Source organism: Typopeltis vanoorti, chromosome 1 (genome assembly GCF_054136105.1).
Source record: "Typopeltis vanoorti isolate ZY-2024b chromosome 1, IOZ_Tvanoo_1.0, whole genome shotgun sequence".
In the NCBI taxonomy this organism is placed as follows: Eukaryota; Metazoa; Arthropoda; class Arachnida; order Uropygi; family Thelyphonidae; genus Typopeltis; species Typopeltis vanoorti.
The window spans coordinates 111,959,230-111,981,376 of record NC_143549.1 but is presented as its reverse complement, the minus strand read 5'-3'; the positions used below and the strand labels follow the sequence as shown (position 1 = coordinate 111,981,376).

General features: G+C 37.7%; 1 protein-coding gene across 1 annotated transcript in view; it reads right to left on the bottom strand.

Annotated features, from left to right (window-relative positions):
* unc79 (UNC-79 domain-containing protein) overlaps nucleotides 1-22,147 on the bottom strand; it is a 1,277,183-nt gene that overhangs the window by 67,123 nt on the left and 1,187,913 nt on the right. Inside the window, exon 53 of the mRNA XM_090395893.1 lies at nucleotides 14,234-14,248. Coding sequence (XP_090252019.1) covers nucleotides 14,234-14,248 — 15 coding nt within the window. The remainder of the gene's footprint in view (nucleotides 1-14,233; nucleotides 14,249-22,147) is intronic.

Below are 22,147 nucleotides of genomic sequence, written 5' to 3'. Positions count from 1 at the left end.
ATACCAATAAAAAAGCCAGGAAACAATCCGCAACTCCCGCAAAGCTACCATCCAATAAGCCTGCTCTCCAACCTGGGAAAGATTGCTGAAAAAATTATCCTTTCAAGACTACAAGAAAAATCAGACCAATTAGGAATAATTCCAAACGAACAATTCGGCTTCCGCGTATGCACAGCACAGTGCAACAAATACACCGACTAGTGGAGCATATCACTCAAGGATACAACTGGAACCTTCACACAGCTGCAGTTTTTCTGGATATTGCCAAGGCCTTTGATAAGGTATGGCATCAAGGATTACTCTATAAACTCATTCAGGCCAACATTCCAACAAACCTTACCCGTCTAATAAAATCATACCTCACTAACAGATCCATGCAGATAAAAATAAATGGCACCATCTCAACTAGGTGCAAAATCCTGGCAGGAGTACCTCAGGGATCTCTTTTGGCTCCTTTACTTTTCACAATCTACGTGGCTGACATTCCACAGAACCTGAGGACTACCATCACAGCCCTATATGCTGATGACACAGCCATAATGACAAGATCTCTCCGCCCACACCTGGCGATCAGTCGTCTCCAGGATACTATCACAAAGCTAGAGAAATGGTTCTCCGACTGAAGGATACAAGTAAACCCCGTCAAAAGCTCAGCTATACTGTTCACCAGACGCAAAGCCTTCATCCAAGATGATATTGAACTTCTCGGAAAAAAGATACCATGGCAGACAGAAGCCAAATACCTTGGAGTGCAGCTAGACAAAAAGCTAAATTTCAACAGCCATATCAAGCTCATAGGCACAAAGACATCCAGAACCATAGCCCAACTCTATCCCCTGATCAATCGCAACAGCAAATTGGATAAACACAACAAGCTGTTATTATATAAGATGGTAATTCGACCAGTAATCACATATGCATCCCCGGCATGGAGTCACACATCCAAATCTAACATCCAGAAACTACAGAGGATACAAAACAAATGCCTGCGGATGATCTTAGATGCCCCATGGTTCGTCAGAAACACGCAGATCCACAGAGAAACCGGAACCCCTGACATCCATTCTCTCCTTCATGACCATGCGGAAAAGTTCTTCAGCAAGGCACATTCTCATCCCAATCCACTAATCAGACAAGCTTCCAGTTATAGTGAACATGACTATCAAAAACACAAAAGACCCAAGGCAATCCTGCTTTCAGCAGAACAGAGCTAACTCCATAGCTCACAAAGTGCGAGCATAAGTCTCACAACCTCCCCCATCAAGCTTCTCCACACAGATAAAGGGGAAAATAAAAAGCATTTTATGCTTCACCCAGCAAGCCAGTAACGTTGTTGTTGTATAATTTCTTGGCATCTTTAAAAATGTTACAATTATATGGTGTAAATGGGACATTATATAAACAATATATAGTTTATATTTGAGTTGTAAGTCAGCAGTTAGAATTGACGGAGATAAAGGAAGACAGTTGGATCTTATATCAGATTGCGAGACAAGGGTTCCACATTATCTCAATGCTATTCAAATATATGGATCACATTATGAAGGAAAGTTGCATCAGGTGATATCAAAACTAGAGATACTCAACTCGGCTCTTTACTTTATGCAAGTATTGTTATGCTGTTAAATAAATTAAATACAATTCTGCAGAGTTGCCTAAATAAACTGAATGATTGCTGTAATAAATTTGGTATGAAAATCAGCAATAAAAAGACAAAGACAATGAAAATAGGCAGAAATTATGAAAATATCAAATGCATTCTGAACTGGAGAACCTACAGAACAATTAAAACATTTCTACTAGTTTAGGCACCACTGTCAGTAAGGATTACAAATTAAATACAGAAAGAGATAACAGAATTAGCAAAGCTGGTATGATAAGAAGTTGAGTGAATAAATTTATATGGAATAAGAGAGAAGTCAGTCAAAACACTAAACTAGCTGTATACAAGACAGTGTTCAAACTCATATTAACTTATAGATCTGATAGCTGGGGTAGAAATAAAACACATGATCAAAGACTGCAGACCAGAGATATGCGAGTTCTGAAAAAGATTTGGAAAGTTAACAAATGGTAGCAGAATCATAGTTAAAAATGGAAGCAACTTGATGTTGCTAGCATTTAAGAATGTGTGAACAGAGTTAATCATAATGGGTATGGTCACTTTAACAGGATAGAAGAGGAAAGATTAGTCAAATAAGTTTTTTCCTCTTTTTTTTTTCAGGCTAGCTGAAAAAAAGACCCAGAGGAAGATCAATATCTAGGTGGACTGATATAGTAAATGTTCCAGAAGAGAAATATAAGATCTGATAATACTAGAGTCCTGACAGATAAGAATTTAATTTAGAGCAAAACTGTCATTAGGAAGTTATTATTTTCCTGACCTCCATTGAGTCACAAGACTCATTATGGGAGGTCAACACAAAGTCTATTGTACCACTCCTTAAAATTATCCACAGGCAAGTTCACCACCCTCTTAGGCAATGCATTTCATGTTCCTACCACTCTCCATGCAAAAAACTTACTTCTTACCCACCACCTACTTTTGAAACTTCCAGTGATGATCCCTTGTCCTTGCTCCTTTTCCTCATTCTACTATATGAAAAATCTTCTCAGTGTTAATATGATAACAACCCATCAACAGCTTAAATGTCTTGATCATATCCTCCATTGTCTTCTATCCACCAAACTCTGCAGTTCACACGTCATCAGTCTATTCTCAGCCTAACCTGCACCCATTCAAAGATTACTTCATCCCCTTCAAATCCCAGTGACCTTCTCAGAAAAACCAGAGATTGAAGCTTTATACAATGGGAACAGCACATTATCTCTCATGGTCAATGTTCTCCTCAACATTGCTGCAATTCTCTGAGATGTCTTCACAACCTTTGCAATATGTTCTCAGAACTTCAAATATCTATCCACAGTCACCCCAAGATTCCCTGCTTCCTCTACTTCTTACAGTATAATTCCACCAAGTGAGTATGAAGCATCCATCTGTGGATCCCAAATTTTAAAACCTTATATTCAGTAATACTAGGTATTATTTCTGGGAAAATTCCCATATTACTCCTCTAAAATAAATTATTATTTTAATGGCTAATATAGCCTATTTTTGTTTAGGAATGTCCCTTTTTTTACAATGTCATGGCTCTTTACTCAAATCTTAGGACATTATGGAAGTCTTATAAAACTAATATATGAAGAATAATATAGGAGGAAAATTTGGATATACCTTTTTTTTGGATGTTGTTTTCTGTCTCCTTATCCTGGCAATATGCATTCATCTGCTGTTTTAAGCTGTTAGGGGAAGGGGGTTTGGGGAAAGAGGGGATAAAGTAATGTGGGAGAATTATTTGAAAAAAACCTGGTTTTTTATAAGTATATTATTATTATTATTATTATTAAGAGTGGGTAGAGAGCGTTTTTTGGGGGAGATAGTTTTGAAACTGGCTATCATTTCCGATATTCTAAGCATTGTTATATGTTTAATACAAGATTATCTCAACACAGAAATAAAGAAATTAACACAAATTTTTCAAAATCAGAATTACCCCACACAGCTAATAAATTATGTCAACAAAACAGCAAAAACCATGCAAAACAACCCAACAACCAAAACAAACTTCCCAACACAAAAAATCATCAAACTGCAATACATCCAGAACACATACAAAGCCTACAATTACATTTTCAAACACACTGATTATAAGCTGGTGTTCGCAAACCAAAAATTGGCAACTCTTCTAAAACCTACAAAATATCACACACACAAAAAAAAATATTAGAACACCACAACACTGTTTACAAATTTCCTAGCCAAAAAGACTGTGATATCACCTACACAGGTTCCACTATCAGGTCTTTTATGGGCAAGACTACAAGAACACTTCCATGACTGTAACATCCCTTTTCCAGAACATTTAAACAATAAAAAAAATGCAAAAAAAAAAAAAAAAAAAACAGGATACAAAATATAGGAAAAACTGTAATAGCAGTCCATGCCCTTGAACAGACACATACCCTGCAAATTGACAAGACCATAATATTAGACATATAAGACAATGAAACAATGCTTAGAATACTGGAAACGATAGCCATAAAATGTGACCAAAACTCAATAAAAGTCCACCGACCCTACATAATCTCCAAGAGTTGGAAGCTCCATAACATCCCTTAACATCCCAACATCCCTTTTCCAGAACATTTAAACAATAAAAAAAATGCAAAAAAAAAAAAAAAACAGGATACAAAATATAGGAAAAACTGTAATAGCAGTCCATGAACAGACACATACCCTGCAAATTGACAAGACCATAATATTAGACATATAAGACAATGAAACAATGCTTAGAATACCGGAAACGATAGCCATAAAATGTGACCAAAACTCAATAAAAGTCCACCGACCCTACATAATCTCCGAGAGTTGGAAGCTCCATAACATAAAAATTAGGTCACGACTCCGACCAATAGGAGACAACACAAGCACACCAAAGACAGAAACACCTCCACACCAAAGACAGAAACACCTCCACTTGCCCAAGTTCCAAAGACGACACACTGTCGAAAGAGATCACACCCATTACTTCCACCCCTGATTTTTTTCCATCAATCCCTCCTCTTCCCCAAAAAATAATTTCTTTCTTCAGATCCTTCTCTCGCTATATATTCTTCTCTCTTCTCGTCTCTCTCTCTCTCTATATATATATATATATTAGCCATTAAAATAATACTTACATTTAGTTGCATTAAACTGAAACTTCCATTTATTTGCTCACTCACCTTTTCAGTTTATTCAAATCCTCTTGAAGAGCCAAAACATTAGCACTAATACTAATAACCCTCCCACGCTTCATATCATCTGCAAAACAACTGAACATCTCCCTGTAGTTCTGTGACAATATTGTTGACCTAAAGATTGAACAGCAATGGTCCCAGGACTGGACCATTGCTGGACTCTGCATGAATCCATCTGTAACCTGCCTACTCCCTGATACTGGTCCTATATATTACTCTGATATCTATCAGAGAGCCAATCCAATTCACTAACCGATATCCAAACCCACTTGATATAACTTAAAAATCAACCTGTCATGTTGCACACCATCAAATGCCTCGGGGGGAAAAAAAAAAAACCAACAATGTATACCTTACCCTCATCCACTGTTCTTGTTACTCTATTGTAAAAGGTAACCAGATTACTAAAACAAGAATGCTCTTTAACAAATCCATGCTGGCCTGCATAAATAATATTACCCTCCTCTGCCCAATTCCATATACAAGTTTCTGTATTCTCACCAATTTCTCCAAAATCTTAACAGCTACAGAAGAGATACAAGCAGGCCAATAGTCTGATACTTCTATTCTCCAGGAACCTGCCTCATTGCAAGGCATTAAACAGCCAAGTTAATGGCACGGTCAGTTCCACAACACACTCCCTTCAAACACGTAGTGAAATATCATTTGACTCCCATGCCTTATTGACATTTGGTGCATTCAGTATTCAGAACACATCCTCTTCATTCGCTTATAACACTTCACTACTAATTATCCTTAATTATCCATTATTAATGATGTAAACTTTTCATGTAGTATTATCATAATATTCTCTATCCCTCCCCTTGAGGATATATATGTATATTTACATCAAAATCATTATGGTATAAAGTAAAGATGATTTTTACCTTCAGTTTTCATATAAAAATAATGTCTTCAAACTGCTTTTATCAAAATATGACATATACCAAGTACTAAAAACTTTTTTTTTAATTTTGTAAGAGTACATCAAATGTAATCATGTGCAAAATGCAGGCAGTGGGAGGAAATAAATGAATTAGATATATCGATAACTGACCTAGTTGCTCCAGGAATGGGAAATGAATATCGGAAGATGAGTAGTGTGATAGGAGAGAATGAAGAAAAAAATATGAACGAGAAAATAATAGTTGATAATGTGGAAAGCGTGAGTGACTGTGCAAGTTTCGGAGATGGTTTTGTTTGGGAGAATGAATTTCGATTAAGAGTAACTGACTTGCAGAGAGAGATAGTAAGCTGAAAGAGGAGGTGAAATGTCTTTTGAATGAGATGAGACGTATGAAAGATGAGATTAGGAGAATAGAGGAGATGAATGCAAGGCAAATCAGAGTAGGGGGGGGGAGAGAGAGAGTTTGGGGAATGAGAGAGGTATGAGAATGCTAGGAGAGAGAGAGAGAGAGAGAGAGGTATGGGAATGCTAGAAGAGGAATAGGAGCAGTAGAGGAGAGGGAATGACAGAGACGTATGGGCATGATAGAAGAGGAGAGAATGGAAATAGTAGAAGAGAGGGAGTGAGAGTTATGGGAATGATAGAGGAGGAAGAGAATGGAAACAGTCAGAGAAAGGAAACGAAAAGAATACGAGGGAGTGCTGGAACCAGGGACAGAGTGATGCGAGGACAGCAGGTAAGTAGGGGAACACAGAGAGAAAAGGTTAGAGGAGAGAGAGAGAGTGAGGGATGCAAGTGAGCAATCAAGGAACAGAGTGGTTATAGGTGTGATGTATGGAGACTCAATGATCTCTGGTGTGCAAGCTAGGATTCCAGAAGTGTGTTTGCCTGGAGGGATGATAGAAAATGTGGCTATGGCAATTAAGAGGGGTGAAAGGATGGATGAAATGATTGTGATGGTGGGCACGAATGACTTGAGAGGCAGTGTAAATCGGGCAGTGAGAGATCTGAGATTCTTGCTTGAATTTGTGCAAAAGAAAATGCAGAGAGGGAAGATTGTGTGGGTGTTGTCCAGGTATGATAGCAACCAGCTGAGCAGAAGAGCAGCAATACTGAATTGAATAATAGCCAGAATGTGTGAGAAGAGAGGATTGGAATAAGTGGATGCTTGGAGGGCGTTTGAGGGCAGAAGGGAACTGTATGCTAGAGACTGCTTGCATTTGAATGAGGGAGGACGAAGGCATCTGGAAAGATTGCTGTTTTCTGAATGAGTCAGTGTGTCAATGCAGGGAAACTAGAATTCCCAGGGTGGATGGTAGCAGTGGTGGCCTCTTGTGGGAATGGGTGCTTGGGGAAAGGGGGATGACATCAGATAACATTGAGCCCTGGGGGGGGGGTCGAGAGGGGACAATGATAGGTATAGAAGCAGTGACATTTTTATGCTCTATACTAATGCCAGGAGTATACCAAATAAAGGAGATGAATTAGTGGCGCTAATAGCATCAACCTGGCCAAAGATTATTGGGATTTCCGAGATGTGGATGATGGATGATGATATAATAACCGGAATTGAAGTGGAAGGATACAGCATTTTTCGGCAGGATAGGAAAGGAAAACGTGGTGGTGGAGTACTGCTTATGATAAGTGATAACTTACGTCCTCTAAGAGTGGAGGCTTTGGAAGGCAGTGACACAAATGGATTTGAAAGCATATGGTCTGAAGTAGAAATGGCCAAGACAGAATATTCAGTGGGGTGTTGCTATAAACCTGAGAGCACAGAGGGTAGGAACCAGGAGATGTTTAGGCAGTTGAGCTTGGCAAGTGCAAGAAGAATGGTTGTTATGGGAGATTTTAAATACAGCAGTATTTAAAATCTTAAAATGGGAAGAGGAAAATGCAAGTAGTAAGAAGGGGATAGAATTTCTGAAATTCTTGAGGGACAAATGTCTTCGGCAGCATGTAATAGAGGGAACAAGAGGTTCAAGAGCTTTAGATTTGGTCATAGCAACAGAAGAGCTGATAATAAGTGAGATGACATCTCTCCCACCAGTTGGAGAGAGTGACCATGTGGTTTTGACTTGGAAGATGAACAGACATGCAGGTGTATCAAAGAAAAGGGAACGTATGTGGAATTATAAAGCGGGTGATTATAATAGTCTTAGGTATCAACTAGAGACGGTTCCATGGAGGGCAGAATTGGAAGGCCAAGATATAATTAGTGCTTGGGAAATTGTGAAGGAATATTTGTTAGCAGCAATAGTAAGCTGTATTCCACGGGTGAAGAAGCAGACACAATTTGGTGGAAAGTGTGACAAACGATATCAAATAGGAACTGCAGTTGAAAAAGAGATTATGGGAGAGATATAAGGAGGGGGGGGGGTGGAGGACAGATATACGAAGAATATAAGACACAGGTCAGGAGAGTGACCAGAATGGTGAGGAACGCAAAACTGGAATATGAGAAGAGATTGGCGCTAAGATCCAAAGAAAATCCTAGGGAATTTTTTAGCTATGTGGCCAGTAGGAGGAGAAACGATTGTGGAAGAATGACATTGCGGGATAAAAATGGGAACAGAGTGACTGATGCAGAGGACATAGTGGAATTGTTCAATGAGCACTTTACTGGAGTATTTCATCCTGGAGGAGGTTTTAATACTAGAGGGATAGGGCAGGTTCAGGGTTCAGAGGTGCAAGAGGAGAGTGTGTTCCAAATACTGAGTACTCTGGATACCAGTAAAGATGTTGGACTGGATGGTATTTCACCACAGGTTTTGAGAGAATGTGCTAAAGAACTGACAGCTCCATTGACCTGGCTTTTCAATAAACGTCTGGCTGAGGGAAAGGTACCCAGGGAATTGAAGGAAGGTAAGATAGTGCCGCTGCATAAGGGCAGTAACAGACTGGAAGTATCTAATTATAGGCCTGTTTACATGTCATCAGTAGTTGTTAAGGTCTTGGAGAAATTAGTGGGGACTATATACAGCGTTAGGCAGATGAGGGTAATGTTATCTGTGAGAATCAACATGGATTTGTTAAGGGGCACTCTTGCTTTAGTAATATGATTGCCTTTTATAATAAAATGACAAGAGCAGTTGATGAGGGAAAGGCATATACTGCCATTTTTTTGGATTTTGCAAAGGTGTTTAACAGGGTGCGACATGATAAGCTGATATTTAAGTTGCAGCATATGGGTTTAAATGTCAGGTTAGTCAAATAGATTCAGGATTGGCTGACTGATAGGTATCAGAGAGTTGTGTATGGTGGGACAATATCAAGGAAGTAGAAGGTTACAAGTGGGGTTCCACAGGGCACAGTACTGGGACCTGTATTGTTCAACCTTTATATCAATGATATTGTCAATGGATTGCAAGGGGACACTCAGTTGTTTGCGGATGATGTGAAGCTGGGAAGGGTTATCAGTAATAGTGCAGTTGTGGCAGTCCTGCAAAAGGATTTGGATAAACTAGACAGATGGGCAAATGAATGGGGTTATCGGTTCAATGCAGCAAAATGTAAAGTCTTGAGGTTTGGGATCCATCGATAGGAGGATGAGTACTTGATTGGAGGAGCTGTACTGTAGGAGGTAGGGGGACAAGAGATCTGAGGGGGGGTGATGATTGATAGAAAACTGAAATTCAGGGAGCATATTGCAAAGGTGGTGAGGGTAACTCAGAGGATTGCTGCAATACTGAGAAGGACACTGACCTGCAGAGATCAAAGAGTTATCATTCCATTGCATAAGACTCTGATTAGACCACACTTAGACTATTGTTCTTAGATTTTGTCCCCAGGATTTGAAGAGGGATAAATTGACTGTGGAAAGAGTACAGAATTGAATAACACAGATGGTTTCAGGACTGTACAATATGAGTTATGAGGATCGACTGAGGGAATGTGGACTGCAGAGTTTGGTGGATAGAAGGAGAGGTGGTATGATTGAGACTTATAAACTGTTGAGAGGCAATTACAGTGTAGACATTGGAAAGTTCTTTCACTTGGTGGAACGGCAGGAAGTAGCGATGACAAGGGACCATCCCTGGAAGTTATGAAAGGAGCCTGTGCGCAACAGGGTGAGGAGTGGTTTCTTTGCATGGCGGATGGGTGAACCTTGGAATGCATTGCCTGAGAGAGTGGTTGGAGTGGGAATGGTCAATGGGTTTGGGAGTGGTATGATAAACTTTGTGTTTCCTAAAAACAACCTCCCACAATGAGTCTTTTGACTCCATGTTGGCCTGGAAAATAATAATAATAATAATAATATTATTTTCCCTATGATAATAGTATTTACCTGCTTTCCATGCAATCTCCCCCTTCAAAGTAGTTACCTTCACCTGGGCCACTAATTATTTTGTCGGCCTGGTTGGCCCAGTGGTTAACATATCTGCTCTACAGCCAAAAGGCTGTAGAGTGGATATGGTAGTTTGATAAGTGGGTTTGAATCCTGCCTTGGGCATGGATGTTTGTGATTGTCTGTGAAAATACTAGTGGTGGTGGTAGTGGGCAGTAGATGGCGTTGGTGTAGATGATGCAGTTTGCTGTAATTGGTGGATGGAGTGGTAGAGACTGAGAGTTGTAGAGTAGGTGTCCTCCCTCGCTGAGTCTTTGGACTCCTTGGAGATGTCACGTAATAATAATAACTTGATTCAGTTACAGTCATTCCAATATTAATGCCATACTGAAAACATCTGGAGAAGCCCTATGCTTGAACTTGACTAGCAGTGTGGGATTTTTTTTTTTTTTGAATTTGATGTGATTCAAGTCATCATATTTTATTCCCATTCAAGAGAAACTTGAGTTATGGAAAGCATGCATGTATGTGTGTGTGTGTGGGGGGGGGAATCACAGTTACCAGATATGTTGAGGTACAAGTGTAGAAAATCGTTTGTACCACTTTCTTTTTTTTTTTTTCTAAACCAAAAATTCTTATATAAGATAGAGTTAAATGAGCAAAAGTATTGTCATTGTGCACACTAATATACATTAGTGTGCACAATCTGCAGAACATCTGATTAGAAATCCTTTCTTTCAATGTGATCTGCATTCATTATTAAAAAATTATAATAACTATAGTAAAACTTCAGCTTAATATAAACCAAATCAATCACCTGACATTTCAACCTTCATATTGTGGTAGATAAACACACTATACAAAGAAACAATCTACACAGTACACTAAAGTCACACTAATCTGGTCAACCTTTAATACTATTGGCCTGACCTCTGGTGGGAAAAAATCTTACTACATCAAAGCGAGATTCTGTTATTTGGTTACAAATCATTAAGAGATATATTAAGCTAGAGAGCAATGTGTTCTCACATAATTACTCACAGTTAAATTAGAACAAACTAGTACAGATGATGGCCAATAAGGACTGAAATTGTTTAGAGTCCTAAAATAAGGGTTTGTTGGAGAACTTGAAAGAAGTTATGTGGGCTGAATGTGTACAATCCAAATTCTTGGGATTTTTATGCCACCATTATTGTTTAGATTAGGATAGTTGATTAGGACAGTTTGGCTTAGATACATTGACGATGTTTTTATTACTGGATCATATGGCCACCAAATTTTAGACACCTTCCTCAGCCACCTGAACAAACAACATGAGTGCATACAACATGAGCCCATACATCATCTTAAATTGAAAATCAAAACTCAATTCCTTTCTTAGAAAGGAATTGAGTTTTGTAAGCCTACACATACTGGCCAAACATATACATGCTAACTCTTACCACCACCCTTCACAAAAACTTACAGTCATTAACATCCTCAAAAACAGAGCTATTACAATTTTCTCTAATGAACAAGCTCTTAAATAAGAGCTTCATATTATTAGCAATACATTCATAAACAATGGCTATAGCAAAAATATCATCAATAAAATTATTCATAAAACTTCACCAAAAAAAAATAATAATACAGATTCCAGTAAAATCATAGCAATTCCTTACACTGAAGGGTTAGCAGATAAAATAAATAGAATTCTACACCATTACAATCTTAATGCTATTTTTAAACTATTTATAAAAGTGATAAACATATTCAACTCCCCCAAGGATCCTCCCCCTTCCTTGGCCCAGCCTGGGGTATACGAAATCCATTACACATGTAACGCCGGCAAAGGTTGGTCGATTGGTAGAGCCTCTGCTACTAATGGCTCAGTTAAGTAAGTTGGAGTGTGGTTAGTAGTTGGAAGGAGGCCAATCGTTCGATGCTGTTGGCACACTCTCCCTCGATGAGTCTTTGGACTCCCTGGAGGTGTCAAATAATAATAATAATAAAAAAACTTACCTTATATTGGTGAAACTGGATGCACAATTCCAATCCGTAAAAAAGAACACAAATGACACATTAAATTTAACAATTTTGGTAAAGCAGCCCTCTCGGATAACACTCTTAACACTATACACCAAACTGACTGCAAAGGTCTCTGTCCCTTACATCGTATACAAACCTGGTATGACAGCAAATTTAAGTAAGCCTGTGAAGTTTTGTTTAACCATCTCAACCTAAATGATCTTGGCATAAAATCCCAAGAATTTGAATTGCACACATTCAGCCCACATAAGTTCTTTCAAGTTCTGAAGCAATAATTTAAGCTCTTATTGTCCACCACCTATGCTGGTTTGTTCTAATTTAATTGTGAGTAATTATGTGAGAACACATTGCTCTCTAGTTTAATATATCTCTTAATGATTTATAACCAAATAACAGAATCTCACTTTGATGTAGTAAGGTTTATATTTTTTTTGTCCACCAGCAGTCAGGCTAGTAGTGTTAAGGGTTGACCAAATTAATTGGATTTTAGCATACTATGTAGATTGTTTCTGTCTATATTCTGCACATACTCCAGATGATGACCATTATATGAAGGTTGAAACATCAGGTGATTAATTTGTTTATATTAAACTGAAGTTTTACTATAACATGGTAGTTGCTTCCATAATTTTTTAATAATGAGTCTGATTAAGTTGGTTCACAAATTGACTGTTGGTAAAAAACTTAGAATGTAGAAGAAGTAATGTTAAAAAACAATGAGCATTATTAACAGGCATCACTCTACTTTTGCATATGAATCAATCAATCAAATTTTTGATCGGTTTTCACTATAGTTGTAGTGTATTTTCTTCTCCAAAAGTAAGTTTTAACATTTCTGAACTTGATGAAAGTGCAATGATAACTGAAGCTGCAATTATTTGATGGGAGAAGAAATCACAAAGGAAGAGCATGCAATATATAATGCTATACTTCCAAAATAAACAATGAATAATCTTGATAGTAGTTACTATCCATAGTGTCAAAGAGAAAATTTTTTTTATCACATCTTGTATAATTTAAATAATAAACCTTGCTTGTTTTGTAAATAAAATTCTATTAGATAATCCTATCCTATCCTAATTTATGCTCATGTGTAGACCTACACATTTTACTGTGTAGGTATTCAGAACCAAAATCTTACGGAATAGGTTGGTTCCTTCTTATTCCTGGAGGTGTCCTATGTCTTTAGAAGCATGTGTTAATGGGACTGGTTTGCTTGTTCTGGGGATGCAAAACCTGAGTTTCTGGATGAAAAAAAACCCCCTATCTCTGTAAGAGACTGGCTGACTCACCTTCTGTCGAAAGAGACCAGATAAAGGTTCCTCACGTCACTAACGAGAATCAAACCCAGGTCTTTCAAACATTCATGCCACTGTTACAAATAACTATCATATACAATTTTTGGTAGTGCAAAGAGATTTCTCATTGTTTATTTGTCAATATTATGAAATCACTTACTTTCCAGATTCGCTTAAGATGAGGAAAAATAAAATTATCACATGGAGCCTTTTCTATTGAGCAGAGTTCACTAGTGTGAAACTGTGGTACCAAAAACTACAACACAGATTGGGCAATGTGTGCAGTTGCATTATCGTGCAGTTTTCATTTGCCAAATGACCACTTTCATGATTGTTTCAGATATACTGAATTGCAGAGACACTTAAAAAGTACAAATGTTGTTATTGATTTAGCAGTGTGGAATCTAATGATATTGTGCAATGGCATGAATGAAGGTAAAGAGACAGCATCACTATAGAGGAAGAATTCATTTTATAAAATAATGAAATCACTTGAAAATTCTTGCACATGGATAATAATAATAAATACTATATACACTGATTCACTGCCACTTATAATTAACATGAAATAATGCACAAACATTGTTCTTGATTTTTAGCTATCAGAAAATGTGATATGAAATAACAACATACTGAATATTATGAATAAATGAAGCAGTACAGTAAGGTCTCACCTTACCTACAAAAATGTAACTTATCTGGACATATCACTGAATAATTATGTAGTATTGTTTAGTTATTATTATTATTTTTAATTTTCAACGCCTTTTGATAAGATTATATATTCTTTCTATGTTTCTGTGTGTGTGTGATTTCTTTCAAAATTCCAAATTTGAAAGCATGCAGAAAAGAAATGAAAGATGGTGAAGAAATAAGAACAAATAAATAACAATTTAGAAAGAAAGAGCCAACCTGAAGCTGCCCTTCCTGAGGGATAGTAGTAGTAGGTGTAGTAGCAGCAGCAGCAGAAAAGGTAAGAAAGAACATGTTATGAAAAACAGTAACAAAAAATCTACTCATTCACTGGCTTATAAATATGTAATACATATTATATTCACTTACAAAATTTCTTCCTTTTTTATTTATTTTGCCCTTAAAAAACAGAAAAAAAAAACGACTATCATAAAGTTTAAATTAAAGATAATTACTTATTATTTCGAACGATCTAAAATATGCAGAAGAGAGGTTGTTGGTTTTCCTTTACACATTTGTAATCTGGTGAAGTCAGTGCCATCCAACTTTGCACGATCTTATCTTTTGATCAAGTGTGTTTGATTTGTTTCAACCTGAATGTTTGCTTATTGTCAAATTTCATTTTTTTTTTAATACATATTTTATTAAATGTCAGAGTACCCAGACTGGGTAGTGACCCTTCCCATAATGCATAGCATTATACATGTCCGCAAGGAGATGTGCTTTGCATCATGGGATACTAAGGCAAGTGATGTGAAGGCTTAGCTTCCTTATATGAGTTCCCCAGTCTTGAAAATACTTCAGGCGCAAACTTTGTTTGCTTACACTTGGATAAAGGATTAAGCCAAGTATATAATTTCTTAGTATCTTTAATTTACAGTATAACCAAGTGAAAAAACTTCCAACTGATAGTTATGTTTTCCACAGATGACGAACAAATATTGAAGTATAATGTATAACTTTTTCAATGTACTGCTGGTAAAAATAGTCATAACAGGCTATCAGTAGCAATCTGTCCACACAGTTAGCCTAGTGGCTTTGCGCTTCGCAACCATATGCCTGGGGAGGGAGTGTCCTAGGTTCGATTACCCGTCGCCAACGTGAGGAGCTTAAGAATCTTCCTCAGCCATAGCCAAGTTAGCTGGTCTTGGACGTGGACAACAGGGTTTTTCCCCCCAGTTTATCTGGGCTTTTTAATCCTGAAAGCAGGCAAACCGGCCCCGTGAACACACATGGATCTACAGCCATAAATACTTAACCCCCTCTTGAGGAGGTTCAACTCGCCCCAATAGGGACGGGGGAGAAAAGGGAGGGACCTCCATATGAATAAATAAATAAAGTAGCAATCTATCAGTATTGAGCAATAAAGGGTGCACTTTTTGCTAGCAAAAATTTGGAAAGAGCAAACAGTTTTGATCGACTTTATGGCAAACTAAGAATGCAAAACTTCATTCTTAGCCACCATCTTCTTAATATGTGTTATCAGGTCTTCCGTCAGTGCTCTTTTGATTCCCATCATCCTCCCAGATGAGTCTTTAACTCCATGAGGTTTTGGGGTAGTAATAATAATAACAACTTCAATACCTCTTCATTAGTTTCCTCCCCCCCCCTCGTTCCAAGAAATCTTCATTGCTGCTCTATTATTGTACCACATCTCCAAGGCCTGCAATTTCTTCATTATGGATTTTGTATATGTCCACGTCTCACATCCATAATTCAATGTGAACCATATGAAGGATTTTATTATTCTTATTTTAGTCTGTTTATTTATTATTCTAAAATGCTGCTTTTGCTTTACCTATTCTTGATTTTATTTCCATAACTGTTGTTCCATCTTCTGTAATCATTATCAGGGTCGTCACCAGATTAGATCATGCCCTGAGGCAAACAATTTAATATCATCCCTGATGGTTATAAAACAAAAATATAAGAAAATCTCCAATTGCTATTTTGTTTTTATTACAAGAAAAACATTAATGCAAAACAATTACATAATAATATTAATTAAATATTTGCTCTACGGGGGATATCACACAATAAAACTATTTATAAGCTCTAAATTTAAATTATAAGCTATGTTCGCCTCTATCGATATAGTTGCTAGACCAATCTTTCTTGGGTCATTGCTGTTCGCAAATAATTTTTAATCAATTTAAGCTTGGAAAACTTTTTTCTGTACTTGTTATGCTAAAAGGAATTGTTAGTGTAGCGCCGGCGCCTACCGCAATATGGCTGAACGAGCACTCTTATTAAGCCGCTTCGTGTGGCAGGCTGCCTCTATGCTACACCCTGTCGATGGTACTGATCATTACCCCTAAATAATTATAAGCCTTTACATTTTGATTGAATCCCATTAATATACTACTTTTAACTTGCGTTTTCTTGCAGTTTTTTGCTCATTACTACATACTTCATTTTAGCTGTATTTAATACTAAGCAATAATTCTGACTCTTTGATTAGTATTCAACCATACTTGTAACTAAGTTTTTGATTTTGGTATGAACACCACATCATCAGCAAATCTAATATTGTTAATTCTATTGCCATTTACTTTTATTCCAATTTCAATTTCTTGATATTCTTTCATTATCATTTCACTGCATATATTGGAAAGTATAGGGGATGTTACAGACCATTGTCTTACTCCTCTTGATATATATTGTTTCATTATTAATTTCGTTTATAATTTGTATCTTCTGCTTCCAGTATAATTCAATTATTATCATGAGGTCTTTTGTATCAATTTGAATGTCCTTTAATATTTCTATTAATTTTTCATTGCTTATTGTGTCAAATGATTTTCGAAAGTCTATAAAGCATAGACATACAGTGCATGCAAAGAAGTCAATAGACACCCCATGGACAAGGTGCATCATGTCATGTAATGAATCATGTGTTTGTAGTAGGTATAAATTGGAGGAACATGATGCTTCCAAGTCAGTGCAACTATACCTGGGTGAAATGGCTGCAAGAAAAGGAACTGATGGAGTTTGAAAGAGGCATTGTGATACGATGTCATGTCAGCCATTATTTATACCTAACTTCTTGCTTACCAGTTTCATGGAGTGTGCATGCTCGTCGAGAAGTTGGATGTGTGATTGACAGCTGACAAAGAAAGCGTTCGGTATCTGAGTAATGGCTGTAAACAAGGATAGCGTTCGGAAGGAATTTAGAACACAGGCCGGCAGATATTTAGATTCAGAGGAACTTAAGTTTTATTGTGACAGTCGGAGGAAAATTAATAGTATATTCCGAAAAAGGATTCTTGGAACTATTAAGTTTTAATGTGGAATAAGTATGTGGATAAATAAAAGGGAAATATTGCTATATGCATTTTAAACGGAATATTGAAGGAAACACTAATCGAAAGATTTATAGTAGATTCCAAAAAAGGAAATCGTAGAACCGTAAGTTTTTTTTTTATTGGAAGAGTTAAGACTGTCAATAAGCATTTAGTGAATAAAAGAAGAATTTGCTATTCACGTTCTAAAGGAATGTTCGAGAAAACTCTGATTAGGAAGTTTCATCTGTATTAAGGATGCCGGATCTGACTATTATTTCTACTGAAGAAAAGAGATAGAATTAACATGTGTTACATAAGTGATGATAAAGGATCCTGTGAAAATGAAGAATAAAGTCATATATCTTCGGAAAAGGGCCTTGACAGAGAAAGAAACTGGCTATCTATGAACATTTTGTGTTTGTGCAAACAAAGTGTTTAGTCTAGTCTTAAGTGTAAGTTTATTTTTAAAAGGGCTTGGATCCAATTAATTTTGTAATTAGTTATGTAATATTTGTTTGAAGTGTATATATATTGTTTTTGTTATATTAAATGTGTTTATTTTGTATTTTGGTCTTCAGTCAGTGATAATTTGGATTCTGAAAGAGTTAAGGTCATTGCACCAATTGGAGTGAACCCTTGTGCATATAATAATATAGAGGTACACTCGGAATTAAAAAAAATAATTGTTAGAAACAGAGATCATCTCTATGGTAGGATTAATATTAAGATAATATCTATGAATATTATATATATAAAAATCCACCAATTATTAACATGTATATATGAACTTCACCATACTTGATTGGCTTCTGCAGAGTCCTGATCTTAACCCTATTGAACATCTATGGAATGAACTGGAGTATTAGGCAAGGTCAAGGGTTGTCCACTCCACAACAGCCCAGGATCTCATTTCATGCCTACATGAAGAATGGTCCAAAATTCCCATTGATTACTATCACAGACTTTTGGAAAGTATGCCCCAGAGAAATGGTGAAGTCATCCATCCTACACCTTATTCAGGTGGGTTGCATGGCACCCACCTTAATAAGTAGGACGGACCAAGCATCCTTTCCTTTATATGTGTATACTACAGATGATAATGACCTTAATATTATTATTAAGAGAGACCTCCAGGCAGTCAGGGACTCATTGAGGGAGGTCACATATTACACACACACACACACACACACACACACACACACACACACACACACACACACACACACACACACACACACACACACACACACAAAAACACACACACACACACACACACACACACACCAGCTATCATACTTATTCTTGAATTCATTCACGATGTTTGCACACACACAACATCCAATGGCAATTCATTCCAATCATTATTATTATTATTATTATTAAACAAGACCTCATGGAGTCAAAGACTGATCTAGGAGGTCCTTTTATCTCACACACATCTCATCATAACACGTCTTAAACACATTCAAACTCCTTGCAGACACCACACTCTCAGGCAAGGCATTCCAATCACTCACAACTCTGCACGAAAAAAAACCTACCTCTCACTCCCCTACTCACACCCTCTTTATACAGTTTCCAGGGATGACCTCTGGTTCTCCCCTGATCTCCCACTATTCTCTGTAGAACTTCTCCACCATTGATCCTATAACAACCCCTTACCAACTTGTAGGTCTCTATCATATCTCCCCTCTTCCTTCTCTCCACTAGACTCTGCAAATTACATCTTTTCAATCTTTCCTCATACTCGACATTCCAGAGGTCAGAAACTACCTTAGTCAGTCGCCTTTGGACCCTTTCCCACATCTCTTCATCCTTCTGAAAACCAGGTGACCAAATCTGGACACAATAGTCCATGTGTGACCTAATCAAAGCCTTATACAATGGAACAAGAATCTCCCTACTTCTACACGTCAGTGTCCTCCGCATCATTCCCAGAAGTCTTTGTGTTGTCTTCACAATTTTGGTGATGTGTCCCCTAAATTTTAGATCCTTATCCACTATCACCCCAAGATCTCTTATTTCCTCTATTTCCAACAATATATTCTCACCAAGCATAAATTCTGCATCCCATCTTTGTTTTCCAAATTTTAAAACCTTACATTTTGCAACATTGAACTCACATCCCCATTTGCTTTCCCAATCACTCAATTTATTCAAGTCTTCTTGCAAGGCCACAACATCTTCACTACTCTTTATGGTTCGTCCCAACTTTGCATCATCTGCAAACAACTGAATATCTCCATCCAAATCTTTGCCAATATCATTAATATACAAGTTAAATAGTAATGGCCCTAAAACAGATCCCTGAGGCACTCCACTAGTGACTTTCCTTTTCCTGGATATTGCACCCCCATACACAACTTGTTGATACCCATCAGATAGCTAGTCTCCAATCCAATACACTAATCTAATATCCAACCCCATCTGCTCTAGTTTGACTGTCAACTTATCATGAGGTACTCTATCAAAAGCTTTTGCGAAATCCAAGTATATTACTGTGTATCCTTCTCCTCTGTCCAAGGAAGCAGCCACTTTATTGTAATAAGTAAGTAGATTACTAAAACATGACCTCTCTTTAGCAAATCCATGCTGTCCATCAAAGAAAATACCATTGTTGTCACCCCAACTCTGGATCCTTGTTCTCACAAGCTTCTCCAACAACTTAACCACAACACCTGACACACAGATAGGCCTATAGTTTGATGCTTGAGTTCGATCACCTCCTTTATGAAGTGGCACAATCTTGCCCTCCTTCCACTCTTTAGAGACTTGACCGAGTGCAAGACTCGTATTAAAAAAATATGTCAACGCAGGTGTCAACTCTCTGGCACATTCCTTCAGAATACGCGGTGATATATTATCAAGTCCCACAGCCTTATTTACATCTAGTTTACTCAACTCCCCAAACACCTCTTGCTCACTTACAGTCAGTCTCTCCTCCCCATCATCAACTGCTCATTAAGTATCTCCACCACACATTCTCATGTTTGGTGGAGATACTTAATGAGCATTTCCTCCAATCAATGTCATCCTTCCATAATCATTCTTTCTTTTGCTGGCTACATATCGAAATAACTCCCTAGGATTCTTTTTAGATTCATTAGCTAACTGCTGTTCATACCTCTCTTTAGCTACTCTCACCAACCAAGTCACCCTCCTTGCCTGGTCTTTGTAGACCTCATGAAATTGGTTACTTCCACTTCTCTTATGCTGTCTCCACAATGCCCTTTTTCTCTGTATTGCATGCTTAATCTCTTTATTCATCCATCTCACACCTACCTTATTTAACCTTCTCACCCATGGTATACATTTAGACATTGCATCTACTAAATATTTTTTGAAAATCCCCCAAGCTGCATTGATCTCTTTTCCAGCTAACTCCTCATTCCATGCTACCCTTGCAAGGTGTCTCCTGAGCTCTTCATAATCAACCCCCTTGTAGTTCCACATATACCCTTTTTTCACAGGGGACCTTGCACTGCTGGCAACCACCCAAGTAATCACCTCATGGTCACTTTCACCAATTGGTGGATGATTTGATACCTCATTGATAATTACATCCTCCGATGAGATGACCAAATCCAAGACCCTTAATCCTCTTGTGCCCTCTGTTACATACTGTCTGAGGTAGTTATCCCTCAAAAACTCAAGAAACTCATTTTCTTTACTTCCAGTTGCTATCTCTTCATTCCAGTCTATATTGCCAATTAAAATCACCCATAATGATCACCCTTTTCTTATTTGCTTGGCTTATTTGACTATACATTTCACTATCACAACCATCCACATTACCAGGTCTATAACAACATCCCACCAAGTATTTGATTCTATTCACCTCTATCTCACACCATACTGCCTCAAAACCATTGGTCCCATTTCCCTCTTGCATCTCTACCTTGTATGGACATAACTCTTTCTCTATCATCAATAGCACTCCCCCTCCCTTTTTACCCCTTCTATCCTCACGAAACACATCATACCTTTCCATCTCTATTCCTGTCAGGATGTCATCCTCATCTAACCATGTCTCACTTATTCCGACAATCTCTGGGTGCACAGATGCAATTAGTGCAACCATTTCATCCGCCTTGTTTCTTATACTTCTAGCATTGGTATACAAACACAACAACTCATTTCTGGATCTACAGCTAGTTCCACGGATACCACTCACTCGATGTGATCTCTCCATGCTGGACTGGGGCATTTCCCTTTCTGCTTCTTCATTTTAGAACCCTTTGCAATTCCATCTGTTTCCTTTTGATCCCTGATCATCCCATTACTTTCCTGCCTACACATGCTCTCACCTCCTCTTGGAGCATCCACCTTTCTCACGCTGTGTATCCCTGTCCACCCTGAGCCTCCCCGTTTCCCTGCTCCTCTTGCACACCCATTCTCTCATTTTCTATACTCATACCACTCACTTCCCAATTCATTTCCACTTCTTCAATCTCTACTGTCTTACTCTCCTGCTCTTCCACATCACTCCCCTCTCGATCTGATTCATTCTCTCTATTCACTTCTCCACTTCCCAGCAGCAGTCTCTCCAAGCGACTCACACCATAACCACTCAAATGCAGTCCATTGCTCCCATACAGCTCACTTCGTCTCTCAAACTCATTCCACACATTAACAAACTGTACTCCCATCTCCTCACACATTTCAGCCAGAATATCATTCATAATCCTTGCTCTCCGCCTCATTTCACCACAATCATACCTAGGCAACACACTGACTACCCTTCCTGTCACACTATTCTCCTTTATCTTTCCAAGCAGTCTCCTGACATTCATTTTGACATGCTCTTTGTTCTCTCTCAAATCATTTGTACCAATTAATACAATTAACT